This window comes from Setaria italica, chromosome V (genome assembly GCF_000263155.2).
Source record: "Setaria italica strain Yugu1 chromosome V, Setaria_italica_v2.0, whole genome shotgun sequence".
NCBI lineage: Eukaryota > Viridiplantae > Streptophyta > Magnoliopsida > Poales > Poaceae > Setaria > Setaria italica.
Window position 1 is genome coordinate 16900609 of NC_028454.1, and position 15252 is coordinate 16915860.

At 45.0% G+C, this 15252-nt stretch overlaps 1 protein-coding gene across 1 annotated transcript; it reads left to right on the forward strand.

The window, feature by feature from the left end:
• Positions 1-4516: 4516 nt before the first annotated feature.
• Positions 4517-6234, forward strand: LOC101762466 (protein SODIUM POTASSIUM ROOT DEFECTIVE 1). The gene is made up of 3 exons (XM_004968698.3): positions 4517-5572; positions 5700-5775; positions 5854-6234. Exons 1-3 carry the CDS (start codon positions 4673-4675, stop codon positions 6018-6020), a joined length of 1143 nt encoding a protein of 380 aa, XP_004968755.1. The 5' UTR covers positions 4517-4672; the 3' UTR covers positions 6021-6234.
• The last annotated feature ends 9018 nt before the right edge of the window (positions 6235-15252 follow it).

Here is a 15252-nt window from a genome sequence, read left to right on the forward strand (position 1 = left end):
TGGCTTTCACCGTGACTTGATGAAGCGCAGGGTATGACTATTCATGAAAATTCAGTTCTGAAGTTAGCCTAAGGGCCTGTTTTCTTCCACTTGCTAAACTTTAGCACCCGTCACATCGAATGTTTAGATACTAATTAGGAGTATTAAACGTAGACTATTTACAAAACCCATTACATAAGACGAATCTAAACGGCGAGACCAATCTATTAAGCCTAATTAGTCCATGATTTGATAATGTGTTGCTACAGTAAATATTTGCTAATGATGGATTAATTAGGCTTAATAGATTCGTCTCGCCGTTTAGATTCCACTTATGTAATTGGTTTTGTAAATAGTCTACGTTTACTACTCCTAATTAGTATCTAAACATTCGATGTGACACGTGCTAAAAATAAGACACGGGAAGAAAACGCCCCCTAAGAGTCACGCAAATTACAAGAGGCCCAGCATCTCTTTTGGGCTGCTCCTGGATCTGGCATGAGAATATTTATCGAAATTTCAGCCGCTTGTTGGGCTTTAGCTCTTGTTCCATTGGGTGGGCTAACATTTCTTAGCAGCTCTTGCATAATAGCACTTGGATATTTGTAACTGTGGAGGCTGATCATTTGCTTAGTAATCTTTTGAGTGGTATTCAGCAATTAGTTCCCTAAGGATTTAGCCGTTTTTAATGAATAACAGAAAAAGGCACCCACTTGGGAATCTTTTACTCTGCCAAAATGTTTTGTGTAAGACAATAGAGGACCACCACAATTGCAAAAAAAAAAGTCGCATGCACGCAGAATAGTCAAGAGAGTCCCGCTGAGAAGAATCGCATCAGATTCGATTCTTATCGTCGGTGAGAAGGAAGGATAGAGCCCCGGCGACTGCTAATTATGTTGCCAACGTGTCAATTGCTTCCTGCTTACATTAAAATAAAATTTATGCATTCAGAGAATTTAGCGTCTGAAATGTCACGTTGTCAACCAGAACCAACCACTGAAAAAGAGAAGAATAGAAAAAAAATCAGACACAAGAAACGGAAAGAAGGGATGGATCCATCTCCACTCAGGGGAAGCGATCACGAGAATCAAACCAAAGCAGGGCAAAGAAACAGTAGCTTTTCGAGATTATAATAAACATGTTGAAATTTCTACAAGGTACACGCGTGTCGTGGTGTCGGTCATATGAAATACTCCTAGCACACGTTCAAGCAGAGCAGTGTGTTTCTTAGTGCTCTGCTGATGGTGGTTGGTTCACATTACTGATTAGTCAATCTAAAAGAGTGAAGCTGCATGCATTCACTTTGATAATTAGCTACAGTACTTCTGAAAGTGCTCGATCCATAAATCGATTGGTGGAGCAAATTAACTGAGATAAAGGAGACATTTGACTGCATATGTATATGCTGGCGTTAGTGGTTTCAGAGCGGATTCTACGGATGAAACAAGGCACTACGTCGGACAAAAATACTTGCGCTTTAGACATGGCACAATCTCCAATGTACGTAGTATGCCTTTTACAATTGTTATTTGCTAGAATATACATTTATAAAATATAGTAAATTCGTGGTATTATAGAAGTATATCTTCTAGGAAAAATCAACATATGCCTGTGTCTTCCATGTTTTCAAACGAGATATTCTAAAAATTATTCATAACAAAAGTTTCAAAAGCTGACCTGATTTTATCTAAAAATATACTTGGTTGCATGCATCGGTGGGACTGCACCACACCAGAACAAAACAGTTGCGTAATTATAACTTACTAGATGCAAAGGCTACTTTACTACTCAAGTTACTCACTGCAAAACCTTTTCAAAGACCCAAGACATGCATGGTTAACGTCGAAATCACCATAAGCTCTTCTCCTCATAATAACTCTAATCATGCAGGTTTACTTTGCCTGTCACCGATGCTTCCTTCACTAATGGAAATAAATGGAGGAGCCATATCCATACAAATCATCAACACAAGTGATGCAGGTTCTATGGTACCTTCATATTCAGATAAAAGGAGACTGCAAGGTTATTTAAATTAAGCCTCTTGCTGGCAAAAATCATAGAATGAAGCTAAAGTTAGATTGAAAAAAAAGGTTTGTTAAAATATTAGATGCAGTTAAATATCAAGCATAGTAAAATTAGTAATTTAATTTAGTAATAGGTCATAAATGATTATAATACTTATGTTAACTTAAAAATTAGAAAAATGACCATGCAAAAATTTAGAAAAATAGTGTCTATAGTGTTATAACATGTTTACCATGACTATAACATGTACTAGTTTAATTGTATATTTGTATCTAAATTTATTGTAAATATTTAATGGTGCTAAAAAATAAAATATTTAATATTTTAACCATGCAAAAATTAGTTCTTATTTAATAAGGTGAGATTTTTGCAAATAGTATTGTTAATAAAAAATTCCAATTAATACCGGGTGAAGCCTCCACCCTCACTAAAGGCCCTCAGGCACATTAGTACCGGTTGGAGGTTTCAACTAATACTAATCAGTAACCTTTAGTACCGGGCGAAGCCTCCACCCGGTACTAATGCTCTTAGTACCGGATCAAAAATCAACGGTCAGGATGAATGCTACGTTTTCTAGTAGTGAAACAAAAAATTGAGCCTCTTGCTGGCATTGCAGTATTGCACAATAATCTAGCAGATGCAAGGATTGATTGACCAACCACATAGCACGGAGGTCTGTAATCCGGCAATGTTCCAGGCGTTTGTCACTAAAAAACGATAATAATGTTTCTCGAAGATTAATAAAAAAAATGCCTGCATGGTGCAGAGCATGTGAGCCAGTGTATCGAGAAGCGTTTACCATTGGCGCGGCAGCCAACTACGCCCACCTTTCCACTGAATTACTGAGCTAGTGTAGTATTCAATTTGATCGACCCGTCTTCCGCCGCGGCCTGCTTCGATCAGTTCCTGCAATCCAGTAGCCTTTAGCGCTTAGTGCTAGCGTATTCTTGAAAGTTTAAGCACGATGGCGACAGACACAGTGCTAGCAATGTGCCATGTTTTCTGCTGGTACTAGATTTTTATGCCACCCTATTGAATGTTTTCTGTTGTGTTCTGTCCTGTTCGTTGACCATTCTTTACAAGCAGAGTAGGTTTGATGTGAAGACATTTTTTTTTTGTGTCGATATGTGAGCAACTTTGCAATGCGGGGAAGGAAAAGGAAGCCTCCCTAGCTCCTTCCATCAGTAGGCTCACATTTCAGCTAGCTGCAGCAGGTATGTTATCATGACAAGAACTGAGCACCAACTCAAGCCAAAGCCAAGCCAATGGTGCAAACGTGGCCGTGATCATCATATACCGTAATCATCATGATGCACTTAGGAGCTAGGATAATCATAAAGAAATGATCCAGTAGACAGACCAAATACGCATCCATCTTTAGCCACTACGAGCAAATCGCACATTGTTAATCTATAAAAAGAGAAATATCGCGGCAATCATCTGGTGGACCAATGCAAGCTACAAAGACTTAAGTCATTGTTTGGACATTGCAACAAACCTGCAAACTAAGTGCGAAAAGGTGACCAAATTGCCGTTGAATTAGAACAGTATGTCGCTCCCCATGTTAATTTTGCAGAAATATATATTTTTTGGAAATTGAAATAAGGACAGACTGAAACAATAAATTTCATGAAACATTTGAAATCCGCTCATCAGTTATTGTATAGTAATGCTTTATAAAGTTGATCTAATTTTATGTATTGTATCAAGGTAGAGATTATGCATGGTCATTGTTAAGTTCCTCCAAGTTTCCACAGAAATAATACAAATCTTTAGTTCAATGCTGTAAATTCCAAAAAAACACACACCTAAAAAACCGTGTGAATTGCACGGGTTCATGATTAATGCACGAGTTAGATATGAGTGACGATGAATTCAACGGCAGCGAGGGAAGGGAAGCATGCATGTTCACATGCCTGAATTTGTCAACAAAGTGCTCACCTAATGGTATGCACTTTTGCTAGTATTAAACCCTCCCCAGGCGACCTCTCCTTAGAAACCGAGGAGCAAGGCGGCCAAAAGGCAGGCACACGTAGTTTGATTCGATTCGATTGAGAAAAGGAAGAAAGAAAGGATGGGTGGTGGTTGCTCGTCCAGATGCCTGGCTTTCCATTTTATTCCTCCTCCATCCGGACCATCTCTCCGATGGCGACCTCAGGTCTAATTGCACTGCTCCGATCCACAACTTGCAAGTCCAAATCGAACCGTCGCTCACCGTTACGGCCGGCCTTCCTGTTTGTCTTATTTCACATCTGGTAGCTGAGGACTAGTTGCAGAAGAAACTGATTGCTTGCTTGTGCAATTGACTTGGCTCGGTTGGTCACCACGGATATGTTTAATTTCTGCAAACTGAAACTATTTTAGTCCCGTGTCATTGAGATGGCATCTTGATCGTGTCTCCAACGTTGAACTGGACGGGACCAGGGAAGAACCGATCGATCGGCAGATTTGGCACCATCGATGTAAGTATATGCAACAAAACTCAAAATATACCACGTACGTACAGAGCTTGATTGGGCTTATCCGAAGATTAGCACAAGTTAATTATTGTTGATTAGATGCAAGATCTGCCTGCCGTGATTTGGATCGTCCAATAACACACAGGCTGCTGCTGCGGCTGCTGTCGTCTTCAGTCAGTCACGCAGACAGTAGTATAAGACGAGGCACGATGAGTGTGGAGAATCAGATGCACCACCACCCACCAAAGGCACCAACCCAACTCCAAATTAAAACAAAAACTCATCAAGTTGCATGCTGCTTAGTTTCCCTCCTGACTAGTGAAAACGAGCTAGCTGCTGGACACTCGATCTTGGTTGGTGCCATGGCTTCCTTGCTGCGGTGGAAGGACAAGTACGTGAAGGAGAGGCTGCAGGGCCTGTCTGCTGGCCTCTCCTGCTCCTCCGCGGCCGCCACCTCCGTCATCGTCTCCTCCGGCCGCGCCATCGACCGCCACTCCCCGCGCCTCCGGGACCCTGACAGGCGCTTCCCGCCACCCGTTCCCAAGCCACCCAGCTCTCCTTACCACTATGACGACGGCAAAGACAAAAGGAAGAAGAAGGCGGCAGCCGACGGTGGAGTCTCGTCGGCGTCGTCGGAGCACAAGAAAAACAAGAAGAAGCAGGCGGTGCAGCTGCAGCAGGTGAGCCCCGCGAGCTCCTCCAGGTTCCTGCTCAACTCGTCCAGGCTGATGAGGCAGTCCGACGACGACGACATCGCCGTCGTCGACTACCTGCCGCCGCCGCCGTTCCCGTCGTCCCCGCGGCCCTCGTTCATCGACGACGACGACGGCATCACCGTCGCCGACTCCCTGCCGCCGCTTCCGTCCCCGCGACCGGCGTTCATCGACGACGACATGTTCCACAGCCGCGGCGATGGCACGTTGCAGCCTGCTGTTCCATCAGGGCCCCACCAGCTCGAGGCTCTGCCGCCCGTGGAATTATTCGCGGAGCCGTCTGCAGGTGCCGGGTCGTTCTCCTCCTCCTGGTCGTCGTCGGAGAAAGGACGCCGTGCTGCCGGTGACAAGACTGCTATGATGAGATCGTGTTCCACGAGAACAGGCCAGCACCAGGTGAGAAGTGAGAGATCGATGTTCCCTGCGTCGATGTTCGATGCATGAACCTGTTACGAACTTGCATTTGTTCGATCATCAAGACACAAAAGTTTGTGCTAATCGATCGAGGAAATTAAACATGCAGGTGGTGGTGTTGAGGGTATCTCTGCACTGCAAGGGATGCGCCGGCAAGGTGAAGAAGCACATCTCCAAGATGGAAGGTGAATACATCCGTGAGAAAGCATCATATCTCCATTCATTCGTGCGTTAACTAAAGCAAAGCATATGTATGTTTCCAGGAGTTACTTCTTTCGACATCGACATCGCGACGAAGAAGGTGACGGTCGTGGGAGACGTGACGCCGCTCGGTGTGCTCAACAGCATCTCCAAGGTCAAGAGCGCCCAGTTCTGGCCGGACGCTTTGTCCTCTCTGTCCACGCCGCCGCGTGCCTCCGCCTCCTTCTGAGCTATACTACTCCCTATATAGCTATAGGTTGACGAACTTGATGGGCTGGGACACGGTCTTCAATTCCAACCTTTTGTCCATATTGTGAATTGGAAAATGTTTGTAAAATCCAATCAACTTATGATATTATGATAATTAAATGCATTTTGGAACAAGTCAACCTGATGTAATTTTACTGTTTCCAGTCCTAAGTATCTAGAAGAGAAAAGAATCACAAGAGATTTTAAACTTGTCGAAAAATTATTGAAATTCAGGTTTCTATATTTGTTAAGTACTGTATGATACCAAAGGTCTAAACCTTCGTATAATCAACATGAACCTGCCCATGTGTTTTAAATTACCAAATCTATATGAACATTCCCATACATGCTGATTATGGAGTACCACACACTTAAGAACTTTACAGCTGACTTGGTCCCTATTCTAATAACACACAGAGAAGAAAATTTAAAGCCGTATTTTACTCTATTCCGAAAAAATAGTCAAAGCACTCCTGGGGAAAGCGCCTTCAGTACCGGTTCCTAACCCCCCTTTAGTACCAGTTGTGCAACCGGTATTACTTTTTCGATACTAAAGGGGAACCTTTAGTACCGCTCAAATAACCGGTACTAATGGGGTACTAAAACATTGAAAAAAAAGAAATATGTAGCCAGAAGCGTTGGAGCCCCACACCAGAGAGAGGGAGGTGTTGGAGGTATGCCCTAGAGGCAATCATAGAGATGATGATATTCCATTTGTATCCATGATTTGTATGTTGTGTTCATTGAATATCCATTAAAGGCTACTTGAATTGATTTGCAATTATGTGAATTGTATGTGAAACTCTTTACTTGTATGGTTATTCTAAAGTTGTCCCTAGTCGGAGTTCATGTGAGGACACACATGAATATTAGACTAGCACATGTATTAGTTGATGACTATGTTTCACAAGTCATGGATATGGAGATGTTGAACTAATAATGTGGACACATGTGGAGACATGTGATAGGACTGACCCAACACGAGAAGTAGTTCTCTCTTTAAACAACATATACGCTTTGTCCTTAGACCTGAGATTGTCGCATGTATTCTAGATGTGGATCGACCTACTTAGGGGCTATCAAACGCTACGCCGTAACAGGGTAGTTATAAAGGTAGCTTTCGGGTTTGTCAAGAAGCATGCTATGAGACATGGTCAATCAAGATGGAATTTGCCCCTCTCTGATTGAGAGTGATATCTCTGGGCCCCTCGAGTGATCGGATCCGAAAATGCATGGCCATGCTACGTACGGTTAAGAGTTAACCTACAAAGGGATTCCGAATCACAGGATCGAGAAAGAGCGGTCGGCTTGAAGCTAGACCAAATATCGTGAGGCAAAGGGAAGAGCATGTATATTATGTTGTGATGGTTCGTCTGATATGATCTTCGTGTACGTATAGGAGTTGGCACGTCTTGCTAGAGGCCGCTACCGACTATTGGGCCGAGTAGGAGTACTCGGGCCATGTCTATACGTATCCGAACCCATAGGGTCACACACTTAAGGGGCTGGAAGCCCAATTCGGATTTGATCCGAGTTGGATTAGGTTTAGAAGTACTAATGGGCCTCGGATCCAGAGGCCCGTCAGGAACCTCTATAAATAGAGGGGTGGGGGCGCCCTAGGGTTTACACCTTTTGGCGAAACACACCTGCCGCGCCTCCCACGCCCTCGCCTGTTGCAACTCGCGGATCTAGCAGTCCGGCTTGCGACGCTTCCTCCCTGCACGTGTGGATACCTTGGAGGTGTTGCGACTGCAGCACTTGGACGAGTCATCGACGAGCCACGACGAGCCGACGACGAGCCGCGGCACCGGAGGTGATCTTGCTGCATGTGGAGGAGCTGCTGGACGTGACGTGATCGACTACGTACGACTACGTGATCGTCTTCACTGCATCGACGCATATCTACACCTTCCACACCAGTAGTGCGTCGAGCGGTAATCCCGTGATCCTTATACGGCAGTTCTTCCTGGTTATACGCGGTAGAAATTTTGATTTGCACTAGTGTAGCCAACCTCGTATCCCAAAAGTGGTATCAGAGCCGTAGCTGCTTAGTTTTGGATTCGGGATGTGTGCATATGGAGATATGCGAGTTTTCTGTTTGATCTATATCCTAGTTTCGTGCCCTTGCTGCAATGGTAGTGTAACGACATACTCCTACCGGTCGGTTTCCGCCATCGGAGTTAAGTGATACACGTAAATCCAGTTGCAGTGAGCGAAGATCAATATGATTGGTCGAATCGAGATCCAGGGTCATACGCTAGGCGCATTAGATGTGCAATAGTAGATGAGATCTACTGCCGGGGTCGGGATTTTTGCCGTATGCGTATGCTTCGGTACATCAGCCGTAACTTTTCGGTACGATCTCGGATTGGGGCGATTTTTATATGAAAATTGATCTACAGAAAAAGTTACACATGAAATTCAACCGCTTTGCCGTTTTCGGCAAAATTAGATTTCCCAAATTCGGCTTGGAAGATGGAGTTTCGGGCATCCGAAGTTTGGAACGTTAGGACGCCTAACTCTATTTTGCAGGATGTATGTATGTATCTTGTGATCAGTATGGCCCCCTTGTGTATGTGATGCATGTGTGTAACTCATTCGTGACCTGCGTGTCGCGCGTACGGCAACACGGCAGGAGCCATATGTGTTGTCACTTTATTGTATTTAATGGTCTGCGTACCAATCTGTGATGATCCAAGCAACTATGTAATCTTCATTACTAGATTCTTTACTAGCTATTAGGCGTAATAGCATGCTCTAGTTCTTGGAGGACTCATCACCAGGAGGATGGAGCACATGGAACATGGAGATGGAGATCACCATGGTGAACAGGTTCTATGGAGATGGAGATCACCATATGAAAACGGGCCATACTGTGTCACAGCTGTGTGAATGCTATTCTGTTTATGTTTTACTTTCTGCATGCTGTGATGTTAGAAGTAGAACGATCCCTCACAAAGTTTAAGTTAGTATGCCCTCCCAACTAAAACTTGCACCGTCCCATGTCTTGTACAATTAGTGGTGGGTCTATGAAATTAGGGTGCCACTAGTTTTCCTTGACTAGACGGGTTTGTGTCGGACACTTACACGCATAAGGGTTGGTTTGCTTAACAAGGTTATCTTAACGGTTAAGGACCTTGGGGCATAAAGGTTGGGCGCCGAGACATAGAGATGTCACCCAACAACAGGAGTCATATGTGATATGATTAGCAAAAGTTGCTTACCGATCTACCTCGTTTACTAGCGGTGATGCTAAAGCTCACTAGTAGACTTGTTAGTTGTGGATCCTGAATCACTAAGTTTCAATAGAGGGATATTGATTTTAGTGGGAGTAGATTCTGTTAAAATAGTTTAATGTAATTTGCTCTATCATGGATACGTTTGTCTTAGTGTATTTTTGCATTACTTTTGTTGTAGATTAAATGGCACCTAGCAACACCACCACATCGTTTGCTTTGCGTTCGGTCCTTGAGAAGGACAAGTTGAATGGAACAAACTACTCGGATTGGATCCGTAACCTGAGAATTGTTCTCAGGGCTGATAAAAAGGAAGATGTTCTAGACACCCCACTACCACCAGTACCTGCTGATGATGCATCTGCTGCCGTTAAGGCTGCTTACAAGAAGGCATTTGATGCTAATCTTGAGGTAAGCTGCCTTATGCTTGCTTGCATGGAACCCGAGCTGCAGATGCAGTTCGAAACAAATCATGAGGTACACGATATGATCGTGGCGCTCAAGGACATGTTCCAGACACAAGCTAGGACCGAAAGGTTCAATGTGTCCAAAGCCTTTCTGGAGTGCAAGTTAGCAGAAGGCGCAGCAGTAGGACCACATGTAATCAAGATGGTTGGTTACACTCAGCGATTGGAGAAGCGGGGCTTCCCAATGGGCAAAGAGTTGGCCACTGACTTCATTCTTTCATCTCTTCCGCCTAGCTATGGGAACTTCATCTCGAACTACCATATGCATGGGACGGAGAAGGGTTTGAATGAACTGTGTGGTATGCTCAAGACAGCAGAGGTGGACATCAAGAAAAGCGCTAGTACCAGCCATGTGATGGCTATACAGAACAAACCTAGCTTTAAGAAGAAGGGTAATTCTTGGAAGAAGAAGGGCAAGGCTGGAACGTCCAAGCCAAACCCAGCGCCCAAGGTTAAAGCTGGACCTGGACCTGCTCCAGACAAAGAGTGCTTTTACTGTCATGAACTTGGTCACTGGAAGAGAAACTGCAAGCAGTACCTAGCTTCGTTGAAGAATGGCGGAAGTAAGAGTACTTCTACCTCAGGTACGCTTGTTGTTAATGTTATAGACAACATATTTCTCGCTGATACAATTATTAATTCTTGGGTATTTGATACCGGATCGGTTGCTCATATTTGCAATTCGATGCAGGGAATGATAAGAAGTAGAAGCGTGGAAAGAGGAGAAGTTGATTTCCGCGTGGGCAATAATGCAAGAGTTGCTGCGTTGACCGTCGGGACGATGCAACTCCACCTCCCGTCAGGATTTATTATGGAGTTGAATAATTGTTATTTCGTTCCTAGTTTAAGTCGAAACATTTTGTCTCCTTCATGCTTGATGAAGGATGGTTACTCATTTGCGAGTGAAAACAATGGTTGTGTGATCTCTAAGAATGATATGTTTATGACTTTTGCACCCATTGTGAATGGATTATTTGTTTTAAATCTTGATGGTTCACCTGTCTGTAACGTAAGTGCTAAAAGGCCTCGGCCTAATGATTTGAGTCCTACCTACTTGTGGCATTATCGTTTGGGTCATATAAGTGAAAAGCGCATGAAGAAGCTCCATTCTGATGGACTTCTAACTTCGTTTGATTTTGAATCATACGAGACATGTGAGGCTTGCTTGCTAGGCAAGATGACCAAGACGCCTTTCACAGGATTTCCTGAGAGAGCAGTAGACTTGTTGGAACTCGTACATAGTGATGTATGCGGACCAATGAGCACGACGGCTAGAGGAGGATTCCAATACTTCATAACTTTCACTGATGATTTTAGTAGATATGGCTATGTCTACTTGATGAGGCACAAGTCTGAAACCTTTGAAAAGTTCAAGGAATTTCAGAATGAAGTTGAAAATCAGCGTGGCAAGAAAATTAAGGCCTTACGATCTGATCGTGGAGGCGAGTATTTGAGCCACGAATTTAGCAATCATCTAAAGAGTTGCGGAATTGTTCCACAACTTACGCCGCCTGGAACACCTCAGAGAAATGGTGTATCCGAGCGACGTAATCGAACTTTGTTAGACATGGTTCGATCAATGACGAGCCAGTCGGACCTACCGTTGTCATTTTGGGGATACGCTCTAGAAACAGCAGCTTTCACACTTAATAGGGTACCATCTAAATCCGTAGTTAAGACACCATATGAGATATGGACTGGAAAGGTTCCTAGTTTGTCTTTTCTAAAGATTTGGGGATGTGAAGTGTTTGTCAAGCGACTTCAGTCGGACAAGATCACACCCAAGTCGGATAAGTGCATTTTCGTAGGATATCCAAAGGAAACTTTGGGATATTATTTCTACAACCGATCAGAAGGCAAAGTGTTTGTCGCTCAGAACGGGGTTTTCCTAGAGAAAGAGTTTCTCAAAGGAGAAAAGAGTGGAAAGACAGTGCATCTTGAAGAAGTTCAAGATGAGCCGATCGGGCAAGAATCAATGAGTGATGCTAACGTAGCAGAACAAGTTGAGATACCCATGGCAAGAGAAGCACCGCCACAACCACGAAGGTCGGCAAGGCTCCGCGAAATGCGGGAAATATTATTGTTGGATAATGATGAGCCTGCGACATATGCAGAAGCAATGATGGGCCCAGACTCCGAAAAATGGCAGAGTGCCATGCAATCCGAAATAGAGTCCATGGGAGACAATCAAGTTTGGAACTTGGTTGACCCGCCTGATGGTGTTAAAGCCATAGAGTGCAAGTGGATCTATAAGAAGAAAAAGGACATGGATGGAAATGTTCACATCTATAAAGCACGACTTGTCGCAAAAGGTTTTCGACAAGTTCAAGGAGTTGACTACGACGAGACCTTCTCGCCCGTAGTGATCCTTAAGTCCATTCGGATTATTCTAGCTATAGCTGCATATTTCGATTATGAGATATGGCAGATGGATGTCAAGATAGCTTTCCTAAATGGAAACCTAGCTGAGGACGTGTATATGATACAGCCCGAGGGTTTTGTCGATCCGAAAAATGCTGGAAAGGTATGCAAGCTTCAGAGATCCATTTATGGACTGAAGCAAGCATCTAGGAGTTGGAACATTCGTTTTGATGAAGTGGTCAAAGGGTTTGACTTCACCAAGAACGAAGAAGAGTCTTGTGTTTACAAGAAGGTTAGTGGGAGCTCTGTAGTATTTCTAATCTTATATGTGGATGACATATTACTGATTGGAAATAACATTCCTATGCTTGAGTCCGTAAAGACTTCACTGATAAATAGTTTTTCGATGAAGGATTTAGGGGAAGCGGCATATATTCTGGGTATTAAGATCTATAGAGATAGATCGAGAAGGCTTATAGGTTTAAGCCAAGATACTTACATTGACAAAGTGTTGAAGCAGTTCAGCATGGAAGAGGCAAAGAAAGGGTTCTTGCCTATGTCACATGGCATACATCTCAGCAAGACTCAGTGTCCTTCGACTGCTGATGAGCGGGATCGCATGAGTAGAGTGACATATGCCTCGGCTATTAGATCTATCATGTATGCAATGATAAGTACTCGCCCAGATGTTTCATATGCGCTAAGTATGATAAGCAGACACCAATCTGATCCAGGTGAGAGTCACTGGACAGCGGTGAAAAACATTCTTAAGTACTTGAGAAGGACTAAAGATATGTTCCTCGTCTATGGAGGTGAGGAGGAGCTCGTTGTAACAGGTTACACCGATGCTAGTTTCCAAACCGACAGAGATGATTCAAAGTCACAATCAGGATTTGTGTTCACGCTAAATGGTGGTGCTGTTAGTTGGAGGAGTTCCAAGCAGGAGACGGTGGCTGATTCTACGACAGAAGCCAAGTACATCGCGGCTTCGGAAGCCGCGAAGGAAGGTGTTTGGATAAGGAATTTCCTCATTGAGCTTGGTGTGTTCCCGAATGCGTCCAGCCCATTGAATCTCTACTGTGATAACAATGGTGCAATTGCGCAAGCAAAGGAGCCAAGGAACCACCAGAAGAACAAACACGTAATGCGGCGATTTCATCTCATTCGAGACTTTATTAACCAGGGTGAGATCAAGATATGCAAAATACACACGGATCTGAACATTTCTGATCCGTTGACAAAACCACTCCCGCAGGCTAAGCATGATGCGCATGTAAGAGCTATGGGTATTAGGTACCTTCTAGATTGACTCTAGTGCAAGTGGGAGACTGTTGGAGGTATGCCCTAGAGGCAATCATAGAGATGATGATATTCCATTTGTATCCATGATTTGTATATTGTGTTCATTGAATATCCATTAAAGGCTACTTGAATTGATTTGCAATTATGTGAATTGTATGTGAAACTCTTTACTTGTATGGTTATTCTAAAGTTGTCCCTAGTCAGAGTTCATGTGAGGACACACATGAATATTAGAATAGCACATGTATTAGTTGATGACTATGTTTCACAAGTCATGGACATGGAGATGTTGAACTAATAATGTGGACACATGTGGAGACATGTGATAGGACTGACCCAACACGAGAAGTAGTTCTCTCTTTAAACAACATATACGCTTTGTCCTTAGACCTGAGATTGTCGCATGTATTCTAGATGTGGATCGACCTACTTAGGGGCTATCAAACGCTACGCCGTAACAGGGTAGTTATAAAGGTAGCTTTCGGGTTTGTCAAGAAGCATGCTATGAGACATGGTCAATCAAGATGGGATTTGCCCCTCTCTGATTGAGAGTGATATCTCTGGGCCCCTCGAGTGATCGGATCCGAAAATGCATGGCCATACTACGTACGGTTAAGAGTTAACCTACAAAGGGATTCCGAATCATAGGATCGAGAAAGAGCGGTCGGCTTGAAGCTAGACCAAATATCGTGAGGCAAAGGGAATAGCATGTATATTATGTTGTGATGGTTCGTCTGATATGATCTTCGTGTACGTATAGGAGTTGGCACGTCTTGCTAGAGGCCGCTACCGACTATTGGGCTGAGTAGGAGTACTTGGGCCATGTCTATATGTATCCGAACCCATAGGGTCACACACTTAAGGGGCTGGAAGCCCAATTCGGATCTGATCCGAGTTGGATTAGGTTTAGAAGTACTAATGGGCCTCGGATCCAGAGGCCCGTCAGGAACCTCTATAAATAGAGGGGTGGGGGCGCCCTAGGGTTTACACCTTTTGGCGAAACACACCTGCCGCGCCTCCCACGCCCTCGCCTGTTGCAACTCGCGGATCTAGCAGTCCGGCTTGCGACGCTTCCTCCCTGCACGTGTGGATACCTTGGAGGTGTTGCGCCTGCAGCACTTGGACGAGCCATCGATGAGCCGCCGACGAGCCACGACGAGCCGACGACGAGCCGCGGCACCGGAAGCGATCTTGCTGCATGTGGAGGAGCTGCTGGACGTGACGTGATCGACTACGTACGACTACGTGATCGTCTTCACTACATCAACGCATATCTACACCTTCCGCACCAGTAGTGCGTCGAGCGGTAATCCCGTGATCCTTATACGGCAGTTCTTCCTGGTTATACGCGGTAGAAATTTTGATTTGCGCTAGTGTAGCCAACCTCGTATCCCAACAGGAGGGAGGGAGGGAGGCGGCGTACTTACGCTGCAGCCACCGCCGCCGCCGCTGCTCCTTGCTACGCCACATGCTCTGCCGCCGCGCCCTCCCACCGGAGCTCTGCCACTCCTTGCCCCCCGCCACTCTTTGCTCCACCATGCCCTGCCAACGGTCCGCCACCATGACGTCCCACTGGAGCTCCGCCGCTCGTTGCTCCGCCATGCCCAGCCGACGCTCTTGCTGCCGCGCCCTCCCGCCGGAGCTCCGCCGCTCCTTTCCCCCATCGCCGCTCCTTCCTCCGCCACACCCTACCGACGCTCTGCCACCTCGCCACGCCCTCCCTTCTTGCCTCTGCCGCTCCTCGCCACATGTAAGAGGTGAGGGGTGAGTAGAGGGGGAGGAGAGGGGGGGGGGTGGGGGGAGGTGGCAGGGGGTCGGTAGGGTGTGGGGGGGGAGGGAGGGGAGG